At 40.9% G+C, this 27,647-nt stretch overlaps 2 protein-coding genes and 3 non-coding genes across 6 annotated transcripts; all 5 read right to left on the reverse strand.

The window, feature by feature from the left end:
* Positions 1–2,854: 2,854 nt before the first annotated feature.
* Positions 2,855–2,925, reverse strand: trnan-guu (transfer RNA asparagine (anticodon GUU)). The gene has a single exon. It is a non-coding gene; the product is annotated as a tRNA-Asn (tRNA).
* Positions 2,926–3,643: 718 nt separating this feature from the next.
* On the reverse strand, positions 3,644–9,929 carry LOC113534513 (uncharacterized). Of its 2 annotated transcripts, none has more exons than XM_053235181.1 (12): positions 9,241–9,929; positions 9,055–9,141; positions 8,872–8,964; positions 8,611–8,694; positions 8,307–8,513; positions 7,635–8,143; positions 7,167–7,494; positions 6,235–7,039; positions 5,915–6,124; positions 5,285–5,841; positions 5,028–5,132; positions 3,644–4,919 (listed from the first exon to the last, which is right to left on the reverse strand). In XM_053235181.1, exons 1-12 carry the CDS (start codon positions 9,388–9,390, stop codon positions 3,891–3,893), a joined length of 4,164 nt encoding a protein of 1,387 aa, XP_053091156.1. In that variant the 5' UTR covers positions 9,391–9,929; the 3' UTR covers positions 3,644–3,890. The 2 variants fall into 2 exon arrangements, with proteins under 2 accessions (XP_053091156.1, XP_053091155.1); XM_053235180.1 differs by having other exon boundaries at positions 8,277–8,513; positions 9,241–9,928.
* Positions 9,930–13,017: 3,088 nt separating this feature from the next.
* trnan-guu (transfer RNA asparagine (anticodon GUU)) lies at positions 13,018–13,091 on the reverse strand. Its single transcript has one exon. It is a non-coding gene; the product is annotated as a tRNA-Asn (tRNA).
* Positions 13,092–15,993: 2,902 nt separating this feature from the next.
* On the reverse strand, positions 15,994–16,067 carry trnan-guu (transfer RNA asparagine (anticodon GUU)). Its single transcript has one exon. It is a non-coding gene; the product is annotated as a tRNA-Asn (tRNA).
* A 1,577-nt stretch (positions 16,068–17,644) lies between these two features.
* gatm (glycine amidinotransferase (L-arginine:glycine amidinotransferase)) lies at positions 17,645–26,477 on the reverse strand. Its single transcript, XM_026914452.3, has 9 exons — positions 26,317–26,477; positions 24,322–24,537; positions 23,973–24,168; positions 23,487–23,677; positions 22,400–22,537; positions 21,692–21,856; positions 20,982–21,045; positions 20,666–20,782; positions 17,645–19,252 (listed from the first exon to the last, which is right to left on the reverse strand). Exons 1-9 carry the CDS (start codon positions 26,383–26,385, stop codon positions 19,140–19,142), a joined length of 1,269 nt encoding a protein of 422 aa, XP_026770253.1. The 5' UTR covers positions 26,386–26,477; the 3' UTR covers positions 17,645–19,139.
* Between the last annotated feature and the right edge of the window lie 1,170 nt (positions 26,478–27,647).

The raw sequence follows: 27,647 nt of genomic DNA on the forward strand, positions 1-27,647 counted from the left end.
CTTTATTTCCGTAAAACTAAAATAAAAAGAAAGCTGATTTGTTGTCCGAAGCGGAATGCGAGCTGAACCATTTAGACCTGTCACGATACCTGCTTCTGTTGGACGATATATTGTCCCAGAAATAATTGCGATAAATGATATTATTGTCAGTTTAAAACCATGTAATGCCACTGATATAGTGATAATATAAGAGCATAATAATGCAAGTGCATCCTTACAAAGAGCAACGAACGTTTAATTCTTAAAAATATTCAGACTCAGAATCAGAACATCAGAAACAAAAGATTTTTAAATCAACAGCCACAAGAGGGCGCAACGAATAAATACAAACCAGACGCCGCTGTGTTACAGTGTTTAGTGTTTATAGTTTACTGCAAAGAACAAACCTGGCTGTTAACAAAGTGCATTTAATTTTAAAGTAAAGTGCGTAAAATTATAAAATTGTAAAATGAAAAGATGTAACGAGGCTCTCAGGTCAGTTCCAGTGATAATTTTCACAGTTTTTAGTCATAAATTTTGTCTTCTGATGAAAATATCCTTTAAATTTTGTCAATGTTTTGTCATATTTATTCATTTTAAAATCAATTTTACTCGTTAAAATGGAACTGAATGTTAATCAACAGCATGTTAGTAAATGAGAAAATGCAAAATTTAGTCCATACATTCACACATTTTATATATAAACTTAAAAATGTATCAACAAAAACGTGAAACTCTGATCTGCTGAAATGTTACACTGAGTACATTAATGTAATACGATATTGTGGATTCTTTATACTTTAGTTCTTCGTTGTCGGTGTTTTAGTTCGTTGTTACGGAAAGAGCGGATTCAGAACGTGACTCACTGAACTCGCTAAACTCCACTTACATGGGTCACATGGGGGGTTAAAGATTATTGGGGGGGAATAAATAATCTTGGGGCTAAATTAATAATCTTCATTTATTTACGTTTACAGATTTTAATGTACGGTGGTTTTTAAAACAGCTTAATGACCAAATGTGTCATGCTTTTCTCCTCCAAACTGACATGAAGAACTGTATTAAAACTGTATTAATGCCTTTCAGAGTCAGTGAACTTCATATATTCCACTTTCAGTTCTATTTCTTTGTTTTTGTTTTTTTTAAAAAAAAGTCAGTGTCAGATTTTTTTATTTTAAGTAAAAAAAAAGCTCTCTAAGATTAAAAACCATTTTAGTGAATGATGTTTATTTCGCCATAAATTAAATAACAGTTAAGGAAAAATACACTGCATACCGAGCTGTTGGGTCTCCTCGCGGTTGAAACGTGAGAGAGGATGAATATCAGTAAGCAGGAGACTATTTTTACACACTGTCTTACGTTCATTCATGTTCACTTTCGATAAAAGGCGCATTTTAAGACACGATGATGATTTCCTCGCGCTTCGTTGCGGCGGTGTTGAGTCGGCAGGCGCGCTCTGTCCGCTCACACACTATAAAGAGCAAAACAGCATTTAATGTTCGAATTTCGGGATTAAAATAATATCATTTGGAAGCTGATTCTATCTTCACAAGCAGCTCATTGTGGCTCAGAATATTCGAGCGCGTCACACGGCCTTGTGTGAATAAGACGAGTGCGACGCAGGTCACGGAGAGCTACAGCGCTCAGCGACACTCAGACACGGCCGGCTGTTTGTGGAATTAAACTCTAAAATAGAGACACACTGTTTGACCCGGTGATTTCTTTTTTCACGTCTGTTGATGTATTTCATAATTTGATCTGAGACGAAGCAAATACATTTGTGTGGGAATTTCTCGCATTATAAAAGTTAAACATGCGGGAATGGTTTAAATTATGCGCAGTTCCCACAATCCCGCGCTGAAATCCAAAGCCCTGATATTTGCGTGATTGTGTGCAGAAGCGAGCTGCAATATAACGCTAACGTTGTGTATGTATCTGATTAATCTCGTGTGTGTGTGTGTAGGACGCGTTTGCGTGAGTTAATTAACCCGCTAGTGAAGCGCTTCAGTTTCGCGGTGTTCATTCGCTGTTCAGCTTCAGCGACTCGATCTCTCGATCTCCGACAATATTCACTAGAACTGGATTCTCTCAAACGCTAGAACTTTTCTTTCTACATTTCTCCTCTTCAGAAAACATTGTTAGTGCGTTGTTAATATCTCGCGTGTCATTTTTTCAGCGGTACGTTTTAAATAAAATCAGTGCTAGTGTTTGCTACACATTTTAAATTTGAATACACAGTTTTTTCATTCAGATGTGCGTTTGTTTTATCTTAAAATTTGACGCGTATATAAAATTTGAATGTTAGTTTGACAGCCCCAGAGCAGACGAGAGGACAGAAGCAGCGTGATTGGCTAAAATGTCAGTGTCACTCGTACTTACGTAAACAAACACACACGTAAACACAATGGGAAATACCGAGGTCAGCAAAAATGGTCATGGTTCTATATATCGTACGATAAGTCGATAACGTAATTAAATTAAACGAAAAACAAAAAATTTGTTGGTTGCACAAGTATTCAACCTTGTAGCTCAACACCTGGTAGAACCTCCATGACTGCATTTCCAGCTGCAGGTCTTCTGGGATGCGTATCTGTCGGCTTTGCACATCTGGATCTTCAGATTTTAGTCAATTTGGCAAAATTGCTCCGTTATGTCAGATTAGATGGAGACCGTTGCTGAACAGCAGTTTTCAAGTCTTGCTACAGATTCACAGTTGGATTGTGGTCTGGGATTTGACTGGGTGGTTCTGATCCATTCAGGTTCTTGGTGTTGAACCACTTCAGTATAGCTTTGGTCTGTTTTCTTCTTGATTTTCCCTCCATCTTGCCTTCAACCCAGGTCAGTTTCTCAATCCCTGCTGATGAAAAGAGCTGCTCGTCCCTGGGTGGGCTCGAACCACCAACCTTTCGGTTAACAGCCGAACGCGCTAACCGATTGCGCTGAAGCTGGGGAACAATAGTCTGTTTGAGAGGGGGAAGAAGGGAAAAAGAAGGGGAAGAAGGGGAAGAAGGAAAAAGAGGAAAAGAAAGAGGAAAAATGAGAGAAAAAAGGAGGAAAAGAAAGAAAAAAGAAAAGGAAGGAGAGATAAAGAGAAATAAGTGATTTGTAGGCATCTGTTTTGCAATTTTTCTCAGAAAACATGCGTTTTTTTGCAAAATTCGGGTCACGCTGCCAACAAGACGACGCAGGTTCGAGTCCCACCTCAGACAAGAACTAAATTTTGAATTAAATTTTTGAAATGACATCTGATAGTCTACAGAAACATCGCTGATGTTAAAATCAATAAATTATTCCTCACCACAGTTTACTTCTGTGTAGTTTCATAATGATAGTGATTTAATTCAATGCAAGACATGGCATTGCTCTATGTATGTACTGTTATGGATGCTGTCTTTTTACAAAATAATGTCTTTTATTGTATTAATATTATTGTATTTACATATATTGTATTTTTTTTTTATTCTATTGTATAGTTTGTCCTCTGATTTATTAGAAATCCTAATTAACTTTACATAGGATTACTCTATTACTTATTTAAAGATTTGTGCTAAGAAGCGTATGCAGAAATAAAGAGATTATAAAATGTTTTACCACCCAGTGGGCTCACAGAGTGATTACGATTACTGAAGCAGAAGTGTGATATAAATCAGAGACCAGTCACTGGTATATAAACAATAAAACTGTATTTTTAAATAAATAAATAAACAAACACACCAGCTTAAGCATAATATAATACAACACACGCACCATAACAATAAATACAAGTGATAAATTATTATAAAAGAGTAAAATATTAAAGTATAACTATATAAGACTATAAACAACAACAACAACAAAAAAAAACTATAAGTATTTTAAACATTATATTTACGTATAAAATATATACATATAACTGTGTAAAGAAATAAAACCTATTTTTTCTTAATCTGTTCCAGCCACTGCTCTTTCGTTAGAGTCTCAGTATTCGGACAGTAAATAGTGCCCTTATACTGGCTATGTCCAGTCTCCGCTGTCCTGTGGCGACCACATTTTTTGCATGTATTCGCCTCCACTCTTCTTGTATACGCACGTGGTCGACGTGGCATTTGTGGTTGGACGGCCGTAGCTGGAGGAATACTGCTAGCTTGGGGTGGCTGGAGCACTACAGAAGGTGGAGTGCTGCTGGGCTGAGGAGTGGTGGTGGCTGAGGGTCCAGGGACCACAAACACGGTGTACGTGGGGCTAGGGTGGGGAGCAAGTGTGACGAAAGCACCTGGAGGTCGAGGAAGCAACTGTCTTTGGGGTGCCAGCTTTGGTCTCGCTGTCTCACGTGGGTCTGGGGGGGACGTGGAGGTGATGCGCCTCTTCTGTCTGGCTTGCCCTACCGTGTTGTGCGGCAAGCTGTACGCGTGCTCTTGCCCTTGCCCTTGCGATGGTGGTGCAGCCGGACGAGCGCTGGCAGATTGCAGAGGCTCAGCGGCAACAGGAAGAGGATCAGGCAGATCCATTCCTTGCAACAAGAGAGTCAGATCTTGCCTTTTCACTCTCTCATTGTGCCATTGAACCAGAGTCGTCTGATTCACCTCCACCAGCTGCAGATTGGTGCCCTGTATGATGGCCCCATTGTTCAAGATCAGCTGCCGGATCCTGCGGTAGTCGTGCAGGATTAGAGACCATCTTGTCAGGGAGCCCTTGCCCTTCCTCCTCGGATTTTTGTGAATCCTGCAGAGTCTGATGAAAATGGCCTCCACGAGCCGGCAACAGTCTGGCCACTGGGCGGGTGAAGCTGTCGATGCCAACACACACCGTTTCAGACTCTCTACCCCAGGAGTGAAAACGGCCTTCTTTTTAGGAGACCGAAACCTCCCTGTGGTCAACCTTTCCTGGTGTCTGGCAGCAAAGACCACCCGCTGCTTGTCAAAATCCAGCAGGTTCTGCCAGAGGGCCACAATTTCACTGACCTGAAAAAGACAAACCATGCAAACACGGATGAGTTACATGCAATATTGGTTTTAAACAGAAGAGATTTTTTCTTCTCCTTTTCATTCTTTTTTAAAAATGCCACTCACCTGCTGACTGCTGAGGGTTAGACCAGTTTGATGCCTCAGCTCCACCAGGTAATCTGCCAGGCTGTCCACCCGGTCCATCCCTGGCACATTTTGATCATCCACAGCCTAAGACAGTGTATTGAATAAAATATATGTTAACTGTCTGCATGTATGACAGTAGGTATTTTAGGAATGACTCAAATGTTTAAAGATAGGTCAAAGGTTCAAATGGTAACCTATTATACAATGAGTTTTCTAATACTGTGATATTTACATACCAAAGTCTCCTCAGGCACTTGAGTGGGAGAATCTGGAGCACTGATACCAGGTGGAGCTGTAGACATATCAGTGCTCGCAGCAGCTGGCTGGGCAGAGTAGGACGCGGCGGCTGGTGGGGCGGTGGAGGACGGGGTGGATGGCAGGGTGGAGGAGGACGCGGCAGCTGGCAGGGAGGAGGACGCAGCGGATGGCGGGGCGGTAGAGGATGTGGCGACTGGCTGGGAGGAGGACGCGGCGGCTGGCGGGGCGGAGGAGGACGCAGTGGCTGGCTGGGAGGAGGAGGAGGAGGACGCGGCGGATGGCGGGGCGGTGGAACACGCGGCGGCTGGCGGGGCGGAGGAAGCAGCAGGGTGAATTCTGGCGGCAGTTGTTGTCAGATCTTCTAGCAACGAGGCCAAGGTACGATCATCACTTAGGTCCTCCTCAAATCCTTCATCCTCCTGCTCATCGACATTAACTTCCTCCAGCAGCTGGTCTGTTGCCTCAGCATCTGGGTCCACCCTCTGAAGCGGCTGTCCAGTCTGAGCGAGTAGGTAGTCCACTCCGATAAGCTCCCCTAAAGAAAACAGAATTCAGATTACTAAACTAATTATGGTGGAGCTGAGGTCATTTAAATGTTTTACACTTACCAGTGTACTTCGAAGGGGCCTGGAAGCTGGGAATGTATTTCCTCCCGAACACCTTCAGACTGTTTGTGTTTATACAGTGAACCACCTCCCCTGCATAGGTGAGGAGAGAGGATGGCTTGGTGGCCAAGGAAGCTGCTGCCCGGTCCTGGTTCCACCTGTTCAGGCCTTCCAGGAGATAGAGCTGAAAATTCAGGGTGTTTGCGCTGGTTCCTGTTAAGAAATAAGGCCATAAGTTGGAGATTGTAAGCAGGCATATTATTATGTATTGTACTGTAAGGTATTTGATATACAGAACAGTGAAATGCCAAAAATCCACAAACCTGGAATGAACCTTTGCATGTGGCAGTGGAAAGACTCGAGTGATGTTGAGCCCCTAGCGCACCTGTACCTGGTGAGCACTATCCCTCCCTTGGTGGTGGTGGTGCCTGTCTCGGTGTAGAGAGACACACCCGGCACGTCCTGGATGCACTTCACGTGCCTCTTCTGAACATGCCATATGTACTCCATCCTCACCGTGTCCAGCAGAGGGACACCCATAAGGTCTCTCCCCTTTTCCTCTTTCAGCTCCTGCAGGAGGTGGTCAATCAGGCGGACTGTGGTCTCCACTCCACGAGTCCTCCGACGGCAGTAGAGGGCCAGCTCCTTCTTTGAAATGCGCCTGTTCACCAGGTCATCAGTGATCAGAGGCAGCCTTTCGTCCTCCAGCTGCTCTCTCTTCGCCCGACGCAAAAGAGTAACGTCATGCGGATCCCACTCAAAGATGCACGCCGACAGACGTGCCATGAAGGTTGGGTAGAGGGGATGAGCATCCGTAGAGCACCCTGTCGCCAGTCGCCGCATAAAGTGCCAGATGTCCAGCCTGATGTTCAGGTCAGGCCATCCTCCAAAACGGGTCTGCAGCTTGCTCTGCCCCTTGTCTATACAGCAGCCAGAATCCACATACAGCAGCACCGGAGGAGCCACCCCTGCCTGCTGGTACCTGCTGACCAGGCCTGACACCATGGAGTCCAGACCAGGGCCTTCCTGGGCAGTCAGGACACTGATGAGTATCTGTCCTCTCTCGTTGCTAACAGAGGACATCCACTGCGCAGTGCCCCGGGCATGGCCGGCCAGCTTCTTCGTGATCTGAAATCGCAAACAATATTCACACCAAGCATTAATAACAATAAATTCCATAGTGCACACACACAACCGCTATGCTAAACAAAAAGTGATGTGTGCAGTCAAAAAGTGTGAAGCAACTAACTTCTACCTTTTTTGTTGAATCCATTTTTAAAATGGTCCCAAATGTTGAGGTGATGCTGGCCTTAATATGATCCAGACGGCTTATGATGTCCTTCCCATAAACAGTCAACAGCCACTTGCTGGTAGGCACTTCAATGGGTTGCGGAGGCTCCTGAAAAGCAACAGGGAGGAAGCTGGGGCGGTCAGCAAAGACAGCGCACTCCTCCATGTAGTGGGCCAAGTGGTGAAGCCACTCCTCCCCATGGTTCTCCTTTAGCTGTCTGGCCAGTCTAGTGGGGCTATTTCCAAGTGTCCTCTCCCTCAGCAGGCGTATGACACGAATATCACATGCGTACCTTTTAAGCAAAAATATATGCATTTTACACGCAAGATAAACAAAATGTTGTTGTCAAACGATTAAACGGTCAATATAATGAACATTTATTATTATTTATTGAACTAAGATTCTGTAACACGTGTGTAGATTGTGTCTTACTTGTATGTCAAGATCACGCGAAACAGTGCCCGGTGGGGCAAGTCGAGCTGGTTCAGGACAGTCTGGCTGGTGGAAATGTAATTAAGACGACAAACGGTACACCTGAGTGTCTCTGTCACCATCAGGTAATACCTGTCGATGTCCAGCACCCTGCGAGCCCTTTTATGGATGCCATAGCCAGTCAGCTGCTTCCCACAGACAGGACAAAACAGCCTGACCTTCCACAGGTGGTAGGGCATCCACACCAGGAGCCTGTGTGTGAAGAACCGGTCTGGTAATGGAGCCTGGTGGTAGATGAGGGAGGGGACTGGAGGCTCGTACCAGAGCTTCAAGCCTGACCGAAGTCTGCCACCGTGATAGAGTGTAGATGCAATCCACCGCTGATCTTGTAAGGGGATCGTCTTCCTCATTTCAGGTGGCAGAGAAGAAACGGACCCAGAACCATCATCAGGAGCTGGAGGAGCAGAAGTCGGCACACCACTGGGAGCAGCAGAGGTGATCGGATCTCCCTAAAGGAGACAAAAACCATTCAGATGGAACATTAATAAGTTTGTTTCTGTTTGCATAGATAACATTCCAAATGCAAACATACATATGCTGTCTATGCCAAGAAGGTGATGTGGTGGAGAGATGAGAACTCACAGACTCTGAAGGAGAAGGGCTGGCCCTCACAGACTCTGAAGGAGAAGGGCTGGCTCTCACAGACTCTGAAGGAGAAGGGCTGGCTCTCACAGACTCTGAAGGAGAAGGGCTGGCCCTCACAGTGGAGGGAGGAAAAGAGCTTGCTTTCAAGGTGGAGGAAGGATGAGTGCCGGCTGTCACAGAGGCTGAAGGAGAAGGGCTGGCACTCTCAGACAGTGGGGAGGAGGCTGATGAGGACTGTAAGGAAACACATTGCACATATTAGCATAGTGAACATAACCACACAATAAACATGCTGTTCTTTTAAAAGTCTTTTAAATGATCTTTCTACAACCTGATGCCCCAGCTTCCTCCTTGGTATGTTTACGTTAGGCTTGGCTGCAGCACTGTGGGTCCCTCCAAACCGTGGCTTTGTAAACTAACAGTTCACAGAAAAACATAAGTTTAAAACCATACAGGACAAATGTTTTATTCAGGTGACAACTGACCCCCATAATCACACATCTGACTCAATTGCTCACACCTGACAATGGAGGTGTGTGTGAGGGGTGGGGTGGGGTGGGTAGTCTATACAGCAATCAGACTAATCTGTTACCATTGATATGTTAAGTGGAGGTCGTCTGGTCGTCTGGGCAGAGGTCGGGGTAGGGGCGGCACCGGACGTGGAGGCAGGCTGATCACTGGTTCCCTAAAAAGTGCAATAAAAAGGAAACAGGGTCAAAACCCGTCCAAAGGCAAGTCATTATTGAAAAACAAAACAAAGGGCTGAATTACATACCCTGGGAAGGTGGAACCCACAAAGACAGCTCTGTACTCCGCCAAAAAGGGACGTCTGTCCACGGGCCTGCGCTGGACATTTATCTATCTGTAACATTAAAAAACAGCGTGTCAGTTGACAAACAGCCAATAGATTACATTGTGTGGCTCTCTGTCTGTCTTCCCGCGAACATTCGCCTGTACGTACCCTCTGAAACAGGTCATACCACTTCTTCTGACGAGGAGCAGGTCTGTTGCCTGCTTCGGAGGGCCACACGCCTGTGCTGGCAAACTGCCGCAGGCGGGACATCCACTCCTGGTCTCCCATGGCCTTGTGAGATTTCTGAGGCTTGGACATCTTCAGCACTTCAAAAAAGACTCAGAAAAACTGTTAAAAATAAAACACTGACCACATCACTGCACTGACTACTGCATTGGCATGTTTTCTCTTCTAAAGTTGTACAACTGCTACAGTCATTATCATTTTAAAACAGACCTGGTTTCTTTCAACTTCCATTTTTACCAGTGTTTTTGTTTGTTCGTTTTTGCCCAACCGCCGCAGGCGGGACATCCACTCCTCGTCCCCCATGGCCTTGTGAGATTTTTGAGGCTTGCTTGGACATTTTTAGCACTTCAAAAAAGACTCATAGAAAAACTGTTAAAAATATGCACTGATTCTTTCCATTTTTACCATCCTAGTTTTTTTGTTTGGTCATGTAGGTTCTGACCAGTGTCTATGAAGCATGTCGAATTGTATAATAATTAAATCACAACATGTGATAATTAAATAAATTAAAAGGGACAATAAAATGCAAAGAATTGAACTTATTGATTAATGAAATTGTCGAACAAAAGGAAACACTATACAATAATAATAATATAATATGATAAACACTATATATAAAAATAATAACATGATAAACATTCAAACACTATATAATAAAAGTAACAACACGATAAACATTCCAAAGCTAATTGAAGACGCTCGACATAACATTCCAAAACTTGCTAGCATAAGGTTTGAACAAAGCACACAATTAAAAGCGAGTTCTGGAACACGAGATGTAATAACTCCAAAAGTCACTATAATACACACGTAATTACGCGTTAGAACATTACAAAAGTAACGTGTCATAATAAAGACCGCTCAAAGCACACACCTAAACACGCGATATAAATATATATATATATATATATATATATATATATATATTTTTTGCAAAATTTACCGACTGTTGAAAAACACGAAGAAACATCTCTTACCTGGCTATTTGAAATCCGCTACCTATCGCGCGAACGAAACGTCACTTCGACGCGCACGATCTGATTGGCGCGTCCATCTTTGACTCCATCTTGGATTGTCCATTGTGATTCGCGGATCCATCTTTGCGGCAACGGGATTGGCGGAGAATGATGGAGAATAATGGAAATGGGCATCGGGATTGGCGGAGAATGATGGAGAATGATGGAGAATGATGGAAACGGCTGTCGCGGATTGGACGGCCACAGGTCGCTTAAACCAGACGATCGCGTTAACAGGTGGCGCCACAGAGACGTGCGTGCCCCAGCTGCTACAACGAGTCACGTCTTTATTTCTGTAAAATTAAAATAAAAAGAAAACTGATTTGTTGTCAAAAGCGGAATGCGAGCTGATATTATCTGCATATAAAGATATTTTATTGACTATTTAAAGTGTGAAAGCCATAAACAGAAGCATCAGAACGAATGAAATGAGCAAAGGGCTCTACGGTCAGCGCAAATAAAAGAGGAGAAAGGGGGCAGCCTTGCCTAGTCCCTCTTTGGAGATTAAAGGGACCAGACAAAGTATTATTAGTTAATACCTGAGCTGTAGGACTTTTATACAAAATCTTAATCCAATTTATAAAGTTATCACCCACGTCAAATTTTTCTAGGACTGCGAGAAGATAGTGCCATTTGACTCTATCGAATGCCTTTTCAGCATCGAGAGAGATTATTACCAGATTTTCTTGAGTAGCTTTGGCGTGATACATTATATGAAAAAGGCGTCTCGTATTTTGGGAAAATTCCTGCCAGGAATAAAGCCATTCTGATCAGTACGAATTAGACCACTAATTAATCTACCAAGTCTGTTTGCGAGAGTCTTCGACAGTATTTTCTGATCTACATTAAGGAGAGAGATTGATCTGTATTTTTACCTTTTTGTGGAATAACAGTTGTGACTGCTTCAATAAACGTTGATGGTAGTCCGGTTACTAATGCCTCCTCGATTGTTCTGAGGAGGTAGGGGGAAAGTATATCATTAAATTTTTTATATAATTCAGAGGGCAAGCCATCCGGACCTGGAGTTTTACCGCTCTTTAATGAATTAACTGTGCTTTTTAACTCTTCTAAAGAAATATTCTTATTAAGGGAATCACGCTCATCCTGAGTAAGAGAGGGAAGATTACATTTATTTAGAAACTTATCCGTAGTCTGTAAGTCAAAGCAAGGGTCAGAGGAGTATAAATTTGAATAGAATTCCTCAAAGCAGTTGTTTATATCTTCAGACGAAGTACATTGGATTCCGCATTTTGTCTTGATCTTATGAATTGTCTTATCATTTTCTAATTTACGCAACTGTCTTGCAAGTAATTTGTGTGGCTTATCCCCGAATTCAAAGTATTTCTGTTTAATGAAAAGGAATGATTTACTCAATTTATCTGAAACAATTTTATTATATTCATATCTTAACTGTAGAATTTTTTTTGTATGTTTCTAATGAGGGATTTTGTGAATTTTCATTATCTAATTGATGAATTTGTTTCCCTAACTCTCAAAGTTTTGCTTTATACAGTTTATTTCTCGACCCCTGATGTGAGATAACACATCCTCTTAAAAAGGCTTTCAGCGTTTCCCAAAGTAGTCCTGGTGAAACTTCGGGGGTATCATTATTCTCAAAAAATATTTCCAATTTCGCAATGCCCGATGAGCGCGATCGACAAGCGGTAGATTATCTAGCGATAATGCCCCCATCAGAAGTTGCGCGATAAAGTCCCTTGGTTTCATTCCGGACTCGGCCCCTTCCTTGATGTGTAGTACGCGGATGTTTTGTCTCCTACTACGTCCTTCAAGGTCCATGCATTTGTCCGTAAGCTGCTCTACCACCTGCTTCAAACGGCCCACTTCTTGCTCGAGCTTGAGTACCGTATCCGAAGAAGCAGAAGCGTGAGTATCTAAGCTTGCCAGTTTTGAAGCATGCTCATCCGCCGTGATTTTAACCGCCGAAATCGCAGAACTGGCCTCCTGTTGGAACGCCTTAAGTTCTCCTCGTATCGAAACAGCAAGTTGTTCAATCTTGGAGTCTATTGTTTCGCCGATATCGGCTTTGATTGAGCGTATTTCTGAGCGTAGAGAAGAGATTGCGCTAAGAATCGCTTTATTACCCGCGTCCTGAGTATTTTCAGCCGGTACATTTTCTGTAGCAGAGTCCGAGGCGAGGCCTGATCCGCTGCTTCACGAGGCTCGGCTGGCATGTTTAACTGTGAATATACTAAACCATCAACTCTGATAAATCAATTGTAAATCAAAAACCTGTTCCTTTCCTAACAATAAAAGATTATTAAAAGACGTTCTGACTGTATTCTATTGGAATTAGTGCAGAGCTATCATAAAACGCGTGCTACCCGCTCATGTTGAAACCGGAAGCCGATCTAACATTTTTTATTGTCGCACAATTCAATTAAACGAAAAACAAATCTGGGTCTTCAGATTTTAGTCAATTTGGCAAAATTGCTCCGTTATGTCAGATTAGATGGAGACCGTTGCTGAACAGCAGCTTTCAAGTCTTGCTACAGATTCACAGTTGGATTGTGGTCTGGGATTTGACTGGGTGGTTCTGATCCATTCAGGTTCTTGGTGTTGAACCACTTCAGTATAGCTTTGGCCTGTTTTCTTCTTGATTTTCTCTCCATCTTGCCTTCAACCCAGGTCAGTTTCTCAATCCCTGCTGATGAAAAGAGCTGCTCGTCCCTGGGTGGGCTCGAACCACCAACCTTTCGGTTAACAGCCGAACGCGCTAACCGATTGCGCCACAGAGACGTGCGTGTTCCAGCTGCCACAACGAGTCCCTTTGGAATAGTCACGTCTTTATTTCCGTAAAACTAAAATAAAAAGAAAGCTGATTTGTTGTTTGAAGCGGAATGCGAGCTGAACCATTTAGACCTCTCACGATACCTGCTTCTGTTGGACGATATATTGTCCCAGAAATAATTGCGATAAATGATATTATTGTCAGTTTAAAACCATGTAATGCCACTGATATAGTGATAATATAAGAGCGTAATAATGCAAGTGCATCCTTACAAAGAGCAATGAACGTTTAATTCTTAAAAATATTCAGACTCAGAATCAGAACGTCAGAAACATAAAAGATTTTTAAATCAACAGCCACAAGAGGGCGCAACGAATAAATACAAACCAGACGGCGCTGTGTTACAGTGTTTAGTGTTTATTGTTTACTGCAAAGAACAAACCTGGCTGTTAACAACGTGCATTTAATTTTAAAGTAAAGTGCATAAAATTATGAAATTGTAAAATGAAAAGATTTAACGAGGCTCTCAGGTCAGTTCCAGTGATAATTTTCACAGTTTTTAGTCATAAATTTTGTCTTCTGATGAAAATATCCTTTAATTTTTGTCAATATTTCGTGTCATATTTATTAATTTTAAAATTAATTTTACTCGTTAACATGGAATCGAATGTTAATCAACTGGATGTTAGTTGATGAGAAAATGCAAAATTTAATCCATACATTCACACATTTTATATATAAACTTAAAAATGTATCAACAAAAACATGTGAAACTCTGATCTGCTGAAATGTTACACTGAGTACATTAATGTAATACGATATTGTGGATTCTTTATACTTTAGTTCTTCGTTGTCGGTGTTTTAGTTCGTTGTTACGGAAAGAGCGGATTCAGAACGTGACTCACTGAACTCGCTAAACTCCACTTACATGGGTCACATGGGGGGTTAAAGATTATTGGGGGGGGAATAAATAATCTTGGGGCTAAATTAATAATCTTCATTTATTTACGTTTACAGATTTTAATGTACGGTGGTTTTTAAAACAGCTTAATGACCAAATGTGTCATGCTTTTCTCCTCCAAACTGACATGAAGAACTGTATTAAAACTGTATTAATGCCTTTCAGAGTCAGTGAACTTCATATATTCCACTTTCAGTTCTATTTCTTTTTTTTGTTTTTTTTAAAAAAAAGTCAGTGTAATTTTTTTATTTTAAGTAAAAAAAAAGCTCTCTAAGATTAAAAACCATTTTAGTGAATGATGTTTATTTCGCCATAAATTAAATAACAGTTAAGGAAAAATACACTGCATACCGAGCTGTTGGGTCTCCTCGCGGTTGAAACGTGAGAGAGGATGAATATCAGTAAGCAGGAGACTATTTTTACACACTGTCTTACGTTCATTCATGTTCACTTTCGATAAAAGGCGCATTTTAAGACACGATGATGATTTCCTCGCGCTTCGTTGCGGCGGTGTTGAGTCGGCAGGCGCGCTCTGTCCGCTCACACACTATAAAGAGCAAAACAGCATTTAATGTTCGAATTCCGGGATTAAAATAATATCATTTGGAAGCTGATACTATTTTCACAAGCAGCTCATTGTGGCTCAGAATATTCGAGCGCGTCACACGGCCTTGTGTGAATAAGACGAGTGCGACGCAGGTCACGGAGAGCTACAGCGCTCAGCGACACTCAGACACGGCCGGCTGTTTGTGGAATTAAACTCTAAAATAGAGACACACTGTTTGACCCGGTGATTTCTTTTCTCGCGTCTGTTGATGTATTTCATAATTTGATCTGAGACGAAGCAAATACATTTGTGTGGGAATTTCTCGCATTATAAAAGTTAAACATGCGGGAATGGTTTAAATTATGCGCAGTTCCCACAATCCCGCGCTGAAATCCAAAGCCCTGATATTTGCGTGATTGTGTGCAGAAGCGAGCTGCAATATAACGCTAACGTTGTGTATGTATCTGATTAATCTCGTGTGTGTGTGTAGGACGCGTTTGCGTGAGTTAATTAACCCGCTAGTGAAGCGCTTCAGTTTCGCGGTGTTCATTCGCTGTTCAGCTTCAGCGACTCGATCTCTCGATCTCCGACAATATTCACTAGAACTGGATTCTCTCAAACGCTAGAACTTTTCTTTCTACATTTCTCCTCTTCAGAAAACATTGTTAGTGCGTTGTTAATATCTCGCGTGTCATTTTTTCAGCGGTACGTTTTAAATAAAATCAGTGCTAGTGCTTGTTACACATTTTAAATTTGAATACACAGTTTTTTCATTCAGATGTGCGTTTGTTTTATCTTAAAATTTGACGCGTATATAAAATTTGAATGTTAGTTTGACAGCCCCAGAGCAGACGAGAGGACAGAAGCAGCGTGATTGGCTAAAATGTCGGTGTCACTCGTACTTACGTAAACAAACACACACGTAAACACAATGGGAAATACCGAGGTCAGCAAAAATGGTCATGGTTCTATATATCGTACGATAAGTCGATAACGTAATTAAATTAAACGAAAAACAAAAAATTTGTTGGTTGCACAAGTATTCAACCTTGTAGCTCAACACCTGGTAGAACCTCCATGACTGCATTTCCAGCTGCAGGTCTTCTGGGATGCGTATCTGTCGGCTTTGCACATCTGGATCTTCAGATTTTAGTCAATTTGGCAAAATTGCTCCGTTATGTCAGATTAGATGGAGACCGTTGCTGAACAGCAGTTTTCAAGTCTTGCTACAGATTCACAGTTGGATTGTGGTCTGGGATTTGACTGGGTGGTTCTGATCCATTCAGGTTCTTGGTGTTGAACCACTTCAGTATAGCTTTGGTCTGTTTTCTTCTTGATTTTCTCTCCATCTTGCCTTCAACCCAGGTCAGTTTCTCAATCCCTGCTGATGAAAAGAGCTGCTCGTCCCTGGGTGGGCTCGAACCACCAACCTTTCGGTTAACAGCCGAACGCGCTAACCGATTGCGCCACAGAGACGTGCGTGCCCCAGCTGCCACAACGAGTCCCTTTGGAATAGTCACGTCTTTATTTCCGTAAAACTAAAATAAAAAGAAAGCTGATTTGTTGTCCGAAGCGGAATGCGAGCTGAACCATTTAGACCTGTCACGATACCTGCTTCTGTTGGACGATATATTGTCCCAGAAATAATTGCGATAAACGATATTATTGTCAGTTTAAAACCATTTAATGCCACTGATATAGTGATAATATAAGAGCATAATAATGCAAGTGCATCCTTACAAAGAGCAATGAACGTTAAATTCTTAAAAATATTCAGACTCAGAATCAGAACGTCAGAAACACAAAAGATTTTTAAATCAACAGCCACAAGAGGGCGCAACGAATAAATACAAACCAGACGCCGCTGTGTTACAGTGTTTAGTGTTTATAGTTTACTGCAAAGAACAAACCTGGCTGTTAACAAAGTGCATTTAATTTTAAAGTAAAGTGCATAAAATTATGAAATTGTAAAATGAAAAGATTTAACGAGGCTCTCAGGTCAGTTCCAGTGATAATTTTCACAGTTTTTAGTCATAAATTTTGTCTTCTGATGAAAATATTCTTTAAATTTTGTCAATGTTTTGTCATATTTATTCATTTTAAAATCAACTTTACTCATTAAAATGGAACTGAATGTTAATCAACAGCATGTTAGTTGATGAGAAAATGCAAAATTTAATCCATACATTCACACATTTTATATATAAACTTAAACAATTTGCGTCATTGTGTGCAGAAGCGAGCTGCAATATAACGCTAACGTTGTGTATGTATCTGATTAACCTCGTGTGTGTAGGACGCGTTTGCGTGAGTTAATTAACCCGCTAGTGAAGCGCTTCAGTTTCACGGTGTTCATTCGCTGTTCAGCTTCAGCGACTCGATCTCTCGATCTCCGACAAAATTCACTAGAACTGGATTCTCTCAAACGCTAGAACTTTTCTTTCTACATTTTTTTTCTTCAGAAAACATTGTTAGTGCGTCGTTAATATCTCGCGTGTCATTTTTTCAGCGGTACGTTTTAAATAAAATCAGTGCTAGTGCTTGTTACGCATTTTAAATTTGTACTATGAACTCGTTAAATATATCGTACGATAAGTCGATAACGTAGTCACTCATGGATAAACGTTACTATGACAACCACTAGTAGGAAAATTTACATCGTACAGCGAACGTACAGTAACCGTATGTTGGAACTGGCAGGTGACAGTTTGTGTTAGTTGTAGTTTGTGTCTTGTGGGCGTGGCCAATTCATCTCTAAATGTTACTGAAATCGCGGCTCGGTGTTGCACACGTACGTAGAAAATCATCACTTTGTCGCTTTCTAGTGTGAACGTAGGTTTCTGTAGCTGAGAAGTAGGAAAAGTCTGTAACCTCGAACCCTTTTTAAGTGAATTTTTATTAAGTAATTAACTGTATACGTGTATAGCTACTTATTATATTCTCAATTATTGTTAGCTTGCTAATACTATGCTAATTTATCTGGCTAGCGCTCATTGTGTGTTGTGTGTTGTTGTTGTTGAGATATTTGTTTACACAATTAGAATTCAGTCACATCAATTTCAAATATCTTTTTAATATTTTTCACATCATCATGCATCAAGTCTTAAGCCATAAACATGTTTTTTTATCCTTTTGTTTTTTATATCTATGTGTGTATGTATTAACCCGGCTCACATTCACACACCTCTCTCACGTGAAAAGGCTCAGAGCAGCTAAAAATGTTCCCCCAAATAAACCGAATATAATAATTTTGCGTGAACACAGAAGAGCAGCGAAGCGGCACAGAGTCAGCTCTGCTATTGAAGGTGACAACACAGGCAGCAGGATGTCCAACCAGCACCTCTTCAGAAATACAGAAATGATGGGTATCAAAATAAAAGTAGATGCTGGAAAATAATTCTAAGAAAGAAAAAAAAAAATCTGTGTTTAACAATTTAACGTATATAAAATGTATTTACATTTTTTGGTTGTGTGAGGATTCGAATTAATGCCTGTGATGACCAGCAGGGGGAGACACACACCACAGTGATCATCCTCATCTGGCCCTCAGTAAGCGCCATCTCCTCCTGGTGACCATCAGAGTCACCGACTGTAAACTTTACAACTTTTTATTTTTAAAAAAATATCGTAAGAAAATTGAGTGTGTAATGACCTACTACAAAAAAAAAAAAAAAAGTACAAAATTTATGATAGAATTAATCGTTTAAGAAAGAAATGTATTTTCCTGAATCGTAGAAAGGAGGTAGTAACTTTTGCGTATGTATATATTTTAAAATTTCCTGGCCATGTTTGTTGTCTTGGTGACGCTGAGAGCAGAACTTCCCTGGGCATTATGGGATGGCAGGGCGGACTTTCCTACAGTAGTTATGACTCCTTTGAGACTGCGTACAATTTAACGATTCGATTTCCTCTTCACTAATTGAAAAACTTTCTGATTTCAGTTCTTAAGATTCGAGAGCGATTAGTGGTTGTGTTTTTGCACTTGGTTGGATCACTGATCTCCGGAAATCAAACGTCTTTGATTCAAACTCATTTTGGAGTGGATTTGTGTATTTTTTTGTTTTGCAAATTTAAAAAAAAAAAAAAAAATCAGTTAGCTGGAGCTTAAACAGTCCCATAAGCCAGAAATGCAGTCGTTATTGAGATCGTAAACGAGTGTCAGCTCTGTGTCTGCGGAAGCTCGGACATGCACGGCACAGCTAAAAATAAAAAAAAATTAATTAAATTAAAAAAATAATTTAAATAAAAAATAATTAAGACTTATTAACTGTTACAGTCAGGTCTGGAGTTTTGAGTGAACTACATAATGACAGAATTAACAATATAAAATCGAGACGTTGCATCACTTCTGTTAGAGATTTTTCTTTAATATTAGTGGAAATTTTTAGCTGTTGAACTGATGAGATTAAAATAATAATAATAATAATAATAATAAAAATTTAACGATTAGCACACTCAGACTTCAGGACCTGACTGCGTACAGATTTATGAATCGTCGTTGCTGTGTGAATGTGAACTCAATAATAACTGCGTAGTTTTCTGGCAGGTTTAGTGGAAGTACGACTGCAGCGTTCCTCTGCGCCGGACGTCTGTGGTCCAGCAGTGGAAACCTCCGCCCAGGGAGTTAGCGTGACGAATGCTCACTTTAATCGTCTTAATACCTGTTAGAGAAACACGCGTAAGTAAGAAACTAGTACATCATCTATACAAATGATCTCCTTAAACCTTAAACGTGACTTTTTACAGTAGTTTCCGTAAGTATTCACCCCCTTTCCCTTCATCATCTCTACGTTCTTAAGTGTTACAACAAGGAACTGAAATCGCTTTAATTTGGGTTTTTATGTTTTCATTTGCACAACGTAGCTAACATTTATTATTGTGTTTAAAATTCAATTAAACGAAAAACAGACATTTGTTGGTTGCACAAGTATTCAACCTTGTAGATCATCATCTTATAGAACCTCCTTGACTGCAGTTCCAGCTGCAGGTCTTCTGGGATGCGTATCTGTCAGCTTTGCACATCTGGATCTTCAGATTTTAGTCAATTTGGCAAAATTGCTCCGTTATGTCAGATTAGATGGAGACCGTTGCTGAACAGCAGCTTTCAAGTCTTGCTACAGATTCACAGTTGGATTGTGGTCTGGGATTTGACTGGGTGGTTCTGATCCATTCAGGTTCTTGGTGTTGAACCACTTCAGTATAGCTTTGGTCTGTTTTCTTCTTGATTTTCTCTCCATCTTGCCTTCAACCCAGGTCAGTTTCCCAATCCCTGCTGATGAAAAGCATTCCCACAACATGATGCTACCACCACCGTGTTTCACAGTAGGAACGGTGTGCTCAGGGTGATGAGCAGTGTTGAGTTTCTGCCAAACATACCATTTTGTGCTGAGGCCAAACTGTTCAGTTTTGGTTCCATCAGACCAGAGAACCATTTTCCACGTTTGCCGAGTCTCCGATGTCCCTTTCGTCAAACTCCATTTCGTATGACTTTTGTGATTGTCCTGTAAACATCTCCCATCTGCGCTGTCGATCTCTGCAGCTCCTTTAGGCTTCTCCTTGTCCTCTTGGTTGTGTCTCTGACTAATTCCCTCTTTCCCTGCTAACTGACTGTAAGGGGAAGGTCTCTTCTAGAAAGAGTCGTGTTTATATCGTATTATTTATATTTTTTAATAATTTATTTAATAACAATGTGTGGGGTGTTCAAAGTTTGGGATAATTTTTTTATAACCAAACAGCGAGTGATACTTTTCCAGAGCTTTGACCTGGACTTGTTTTGATTGGTCCTTGGTCTTCATGATGGTGTGTATTCTATGTTCATTAACAAACTCTGGGTTCTTCCAGGAACAGGTGTATTTATCCTGAGGTCATGTGACACTTTAAATGCCAACCTGCAAACTCCAATCAATTAATTATGTGACTTCTGATGGCAGCTGGTTTGAGCAGAACTAATTTAGGGGGTGAATATTTACGCATTTCATTTCAGACGGTTCATACTGGGAACCTCACTAAGATGTAGAAGACTAAACCCACTGAAAATGTGTGTCATGTTGATCAGTCCAATGATTTTCACTTACCAAGATTTTCAAACATTTTTTGAATGGTAGTCTCGTTGGCGTCCACCATGACGCGTTTCTCATCCAGCATCAGGACATTCATGGACAACCACTTGGAGGACATCCAGAGCGGGTGATCTATGACGAATCAAATCGTTACATTATACAGTTATGACATTATACAGTTACCTGAAGTTTTAAATGATGCGTCTGTCTAATTTTTGTTTGTGAGATTTATTCCTTTTAATGTAAACAGGAATTTTATTCTCAGACTTTCAGACTTGAAGATATTAACACAGTTTATTAACTTTCACCGCTGTGTGAACATGAAACTCACCATCAGGAATTAAAGGTGTTGGTGGATGCACCACCGTCCAGCCGGCTTTCTTAAACATCTCAATCTGCACAGGGACACAAGACATCAGTCATTAATGGTAACTGTAGAGCATCTCCATCACATCATCACGGTTTGCTATTGGTTCAGTTCCTAGCGCTTCTCATTTATGGGGCTTTCTGCTGTTGAATTTCCTTCGTTCCTCCAATTTCCATTTTCCTGCCTTTCTCAGTTTCCTAGTACCTGGTTTTTCTAGTTTCTGGTATGTTCTCAGTTTGATCTTCCTTGATTCCTGCGTTCCAGTTCCTTTATTCTTAATTTCCCCTTTTTCCGAGTTTGTAGTTTTCTTTGTTCTTAGTCTTCACGTTTGTGGTGTGGAGGTTTTTATTTCCCTCGTCTCTAGCATTCTTGTTTCCCTGTTCCCAACTTCCCTGCCTTTAATTTAAAAAAAAAAAAAAAAAAAAAAAAAATTTTTTTTGACCTTTTCTAAGATTCCACTTGCTTGTGTTTTAATCTTCTTGCCCTGTAGAAAAAACATCACCTTTCTAACATCTAAGCATAGATCTTAGCCTTCTTTTGAAAAAGGAGCTTCTTCTTTATCTTGCCTCAGGATAGGCTACTTGTGTTTAAAAACCAGCACTGGTTCTAGTCAAGCTAGTAGGCAAGTACCTAGCATATTAGCTCAGTGAAATCAAAGAGGGTGTGGCACTCACCTGACGACATGGTCTGTCTGGATTGGACAGAACCAGTCCAGGTCCGATGATGTTAAAGGTGGCGTCAATGTGCATCGGGTTCGGATCCTTAAAGGAGATGATGTGCACCTTGTAGGTGGGAGCGAGGTGACGCCTCATCCACTCGATTCCCATAAAGTTAGTCACCTGTGAGCAGATGTGAACATTATTAGATCTTTATAGTCTGTTCTGTGAGAGATTAGAACTTTAAATATAAATAAAAACTATACAGTATGGAGACGTTATTAAGTAGTGAACACTACAGCGTACTTTCTCGTGGAGATTCACTGGGTTCGACATGAAGCCACATGGTTTCCACAAACATGACAGTAAAATAATTGTGGAGAAAACAGACGTCATGTGGAGACTTAGTGTGACTATAGCAGCTGGCGAAACATGCTACGTGATCAAGCTACAAACGAGGCATGCTCAAGCCAGTTCATTCCAAGATGGCTGACTTTGTAGAAATTACTTCTTCCTGTAGTTGTGGAAATTGTCACAACAAAAGATTTTAACAGCGCCACCTGCAGTGCTGGAGTCTGAGGTGGTCTCATCATCGCGTAACCTTCACAGACATCATCTCCACATGAAGTACGCAGAGGTGTTCAGAAGATTAATGACGCTAACACTCAAAACAACACACACACACACACACACACTCACACTTCTTCATGTGTGTGTATTTGTCACCTGGCTCCGCTGCACAAACAGATCTGTTCCGGCTCGGATGAAATCAGCAGCGTCAAAACATGGCTCATGTTCAGTGGTGACAAACTTCCCCTCTGCAGCTAGCTTGTGTCTGTCCTCTACTGTACGGATCGGGTAATCCTACACACACACACACACACACACACTTTCATTACTACACAGGGAGTGTGAATTATAACAGTCGAGTGTGCAAGAGGAGAGTTAGCGCTATTAAATCATGCTACTGCCTGGTTGTTTCCTGATGCTCCACTCTGACTCCGCCCCCAATCCCCAAGAGCGCATAGGAGCAAGGTACGTTTCACATAAAGCTCTAGATAGCAATATGCAAATTATATGCAAATTATATACAAAACTGACTTTCTGCGCTCTTCTTTTCGTTTTTTCTATTTTTTTATACTAATGTTACTGTTTTTAATTTAAACAGATGGATTTTTTTTTTTGGGCTGAAACTTCACACCTTACGTGGATCTAATTTAAATCTGATATAAATATGTCTTTATTTACAGCTCCATGTTTACATGAATAATTCATACTCAAATGTAACCACCAGGTAGAAACAGACTGATTTATGAAACGAGAGAGACTTTAAAAAAAAAAAAAAAAAAAAGAAGTGTGTAAGAGAGATGGAAAAAGAGGGAGGGGTGATAAGCGAGAATGACCTTCATTTAAAACAAACACATTTGTCCTGAATAGAAACCTGAACACGCTGGAATACACACTAACACATTTCAGAAAGTTTAAGAGGAAATAATAATCTCTCACTCTCTACAGATACGCTCACTAACTCGCTAAAACACTAGCATGCTAACTGCCTGAAATGTTAAGTATATGATATGAGGATGTGATGTTGGGTCGTGGCGTGATGTCATTTTGGCGTGAACATCACGGATCAGCTACCAAACTAGCTGTGATTCTTGTAACTATAACAATCAACATTAAGAAGATAATGGAATTTTTAAAAAATGGACCAGGAGTACTTAACCAAGGTAAGTGGATGATGTGTTCAAGTTACCACTGGAACAAGGTAGGTGTGTGTGTGTGTGTGTGTGTGTGTGAGAGAGAGAGAGACCTGATCGTATAGCTCATCTGCCATGGTGGGTTTGGGTGCGGTGGTCCACTTTGCTCCTTGTTTAAAGTATTCTTTAATAAGCGGCCTGTAAGCACGATACTCGAAAAACCGAGCTCTCCACGCCATCGGAGCCTCGATGATCTCGTTCCCCACCACCAATAGGATGTCTCGCGGCATGGCTGCATACATACCTACACACACACACACACACACACACACACACACACACACACACAGAGCAATATACATCACCTGCTGCAGCAAAGTTGAACTTTGGTATCTTCAACAACGGTAACTGCCTGATAGTAACGTTATCTGTCTAACCATCAGTCTGCGTGTCTCTCTGGCTGGCAGACCGAGACTACTGCTCTCTACTGCTCAATCAGGACGCACTTTACTGGACTCGTATTAGTGAAGATCACTCTTTAGTTCACTCTGACTTTTATCCTGAGTGTGCTGGAGAGTTAATCTCAGGGTCTGTCCCACCTGTGGATGTGAAGTCGGGGGTTTTGTACTCGATGGACCAGTCGATGGGTTCGGGTCTCCTCACGACGACGCCTTCGTGGCGCAGGATATTGCACATTTCCTCAATTTCAGTAATCGCCTTCTTCAGGTGCTCTTCAGGGAATGTCAGCCCTCCGTATTTCTGATAAAACGGCCAGTACTTCTCGTACGTGTTGGCCTGATTGAAGAAGAAGAAAAAAAAAGGAGTGAGTGAATTAGTGAATGTGTGCAAGCAAGTGGGTGAGAGAATGAGTGTGTAACCCAGAGTGACTGTGTAAATGGATGGATGGAGGGAGGGATGGAGGGATGGATGGATGCTTGTTGTCTGTACCTTGACCTCTACAGTAAACGGAGGGACGCGTGCGTTTTCCGCGCGCCCTACAATCACTTCCTCCAGCGGGTCCCACTCGTTATAAGCACAAACTGGACACTCATCAGGCACAGGCTCAGTGACGGCCGCATCCTCGGCCGCGTGTGATCTCACGGCAGCCGCCGAGCTCGAGCTCTGAAACGCCTTCTGAACCCAGCGGGACACCGTACGACCGATCTAAACAAAATACAACAGATTCAACAATAATATTCAATTTAAAACTGAAAAATAAAAAAAATACACAATAAAGATCAACAACTAAAAATGCAAATTTATTCATTAATACAGTCATTCATGTAGATTTGGCACAATTCCACTTTTTTTTTTTTTTGATATTGTTTCTTTAAAATCTTCACACCAGAATCACAAATACTAAATGTAATAAAGTGTAAACATAATACAATTAATCCTGAAAAATAAAAACAAGTCTCTTTAGATGTAAACATTTCCAGTTCTCAAAAAAAAAAAAAAAAAATCCATATCTACTTCCAGACTTTGATGTTTGTTACAGGGTCCGATATCTGATCCACCATTTTCTGCATATTCTGTTGGATATCAGACGAGTGCCATCTCCATGGTCACGTGTTCATTTTATTGAAATAAATGAGTGAAAATATATAAAAGTGACACTTCATGGTTTCACTAATGCATTTAAAAGGTTTGAAGTTTGACTAAATGAGAGAAACATTATGAATGAATGCATGATGACATTAAGATTGCGATATACGAATAAATGAATAGATAATGAATGAATTAAATACAGAATAAGTAAATTGGCAGAGACGTGTGAGTAAAATAACGGATAAATAAATACATGTATGAATAAGTTATTGGATTAATGACTGGATGAATAAATCGTTGGGTAAATCCATTAGTAAAAACATGAATGGATGAATAAGGATGTAGAGTTTATCATGTAAAGAAATACAGTAAAATTCTTTTCCTCACATGAATGAATGAATGAATGAATGAATGAATATGTAATAAGAAGGACGTTTAAGTCACGGAACGCATAAATGAATGAACAAGTGAAATAAAGATAAAGAAACTCGTATACGAATGCAGGATGGATGAATGAATGAATGAATGAAAGCCCTGAATGTTGTTTCCTGTAGTAGGTACTGTGCACTTCTGCGTCTCTCCGTTTACTGCACAGCTGCTGCAGAGGAATAAATCTCTCCATCACTGATAACGCAGATAACAGCAACACGTTCACCCACACAAAGGTCATCACGCTTTCATTTATGTGGAAAAGAAGATGAACGAGAAGCTCCGATACAGAGGCAGCAGTTTTAGGGATGAGGAAAAAGATCATTTTATTGATATATAATTACAGAGAATGTTTATTTACTTGGGAAAATGAAAAAGAGGAAATTTTTGAGGTCTCTAAATTTTAAATCATGTGCAGTGTGATATTAGAACGGTTTTGTGTGTGTGTATAAATATATATACGTGTGTGTTTGTATTATTTGCATGACTATGCATAAAATTTTTTAATAATAATTAAAGTTCTGTTCAAATGTTTAAGGAATGAACATAAAGCTTTTGAATTTTTCTGCATTTAATGTATATAAAGGTACAAAAAATTGTTTATTGTTAAATATTAATAAGAATGATTTTATGTGAATTGTGTAAATGTATAGTGACTGTACGTTGATACAGTAATTTGTCTAACTGTATAAACTGAATGTTATCTGTTAAAATTATTATTTTAACGTGTAATAATAATGCTTTCATTAATAATAGTGTGTTTTAGCATGTATTCATTTCCTGACTGAATAGTGATGAAGATGTTTTGTAGTGTATAAATGTAAAAGCTCATACTCACCACAGAATAATAAGAATATTTGAATTTGAATATTTTACAGCAAGGTGCACTCAGTGATGAGAATGTTGTAACTGTTGTAATTGTTGTTTAATATTTGTAATGTGAATGTTACAGTTGTGTGTACTGACCATGGCTCCGATTAAGTGAGCAGCCTCGGCTCCTCGGCTTCCTCCTCTCAGACAGCGCACTCTCAGCATGTTCCTGCTCGGGGGATTGTGGGTAATTCCTGCAGCATGCACGGCTGTGTGTATGGAGTAAAGTGCGGCGCGTGAGCAGAGAGGTCTGTTATATAGCGCAGCGCTCGCATTCCTCACGCAACCTGACGCCCTGAGAAACCCCACACCCTGCACCAGCACATTCTTATCACCTGTCTCTCTCTCTCTGTCTCTCTGTTGCACTGTATCTGTCTCTCTCTCTGTCTCTCTCTCTCTCTCTCTCTGTTGCACTGTATCTGTCTCTCTCTTTCTCTCTGTCTCTCTCTCTCTCTGTTGCACTGTATCTGTCTCTCTCTCTTTCTCTCTGTCTCTCTCTCTCTCTGTTGCACTGTATCTGTCTCTCTGACTTACTGTCTCTGAGTCTCTCATTATCTGTATCTCCGCTCGCTCTCGCTCTCTCTCTCTATCCCTCTCTCTCCCTCTCTCTGTCCCTCTCTGTATCCCTCTCCCTCTCTCTCTCTATCCCTCTCTCCCTCGCTCTCCAAGTTGCACTGTATCTGTCTCTCTGACTTACTGTCTCTGACTCTCTCTCTCTTATTATATCTGTCTCTCTGTCTATTTTCTGTCTCTCTCTCTGTCTGTCTCTCTGTATCTGTCTCTCAGTCTCTCTCTCTCTCTGTCTCTGTTTCTCTCTCTCTCTGTGTGTGTGTCTCTCAGTCTCTCTCTCTGTCTCTCTCTCACTGTCTCTCTCTATGTCCCACTGTATCTCTGGCTTACTGTCTCTGACTCTCTTATTATCTCTGTCTCTGTTTTTTTTCTGTCTCTTTCTTTGTCTCTGTCTCTGTGTTGCACTGTATTGGTCTCTCTGAGTTATTGTCTCTGACTCTCTTTCTTATTATCTTTATCTGTTTTTCTGTCTGTCTTTCTCTGTCCTTCTGCCTCAGTCTCTTCTGTGTATCTCTCTCCCTATCTGTCTTTCACACTTTTTGTTCTTGTTCTAAGTCTTTTTTGTCTTTATCTTGTTCTTATCTGTATGGGACGTAACGCAGTGCCATTATCCACAAAGGTTTTAGTTATTATTTTTATTTAATAAGAATGACACCATTAATCCCCGGAAACACTGTAAACCCCCAGCAGTAGAAATGTTAGCAGTGTCAGCATGGTGTGTGAATTCTGGCTCTGACAGTTCCTCGTCCTCAGCTACATCACTCCAGTTCATAATCACTCTCCACTAGAGAGATGCGCAGGAATGTTTTTTTAAATCAGTTATTATTATTGTTTGTACTTGCCTGCAAAATTTTCTA

The sequence above is a fragment of the Pangasianodon hypophthalmus genome, chromosome 6 (genome assembly GCF_027358585.1).
Source record: "Pangasianodon hypophthalmus isolate fPanHyp1 chromosome 6, fPanHyp1.pri, whole genome shotgun sequence".
In the NCBI taxonomy this organism is placed as follows: domain Eukaryota; kingdom Metazoa; phylum Chordata; class Actinopteri; order Siluriformes; family Pangasiidae; genus Pangasianodon; species Pangasianodon hypophthalmus.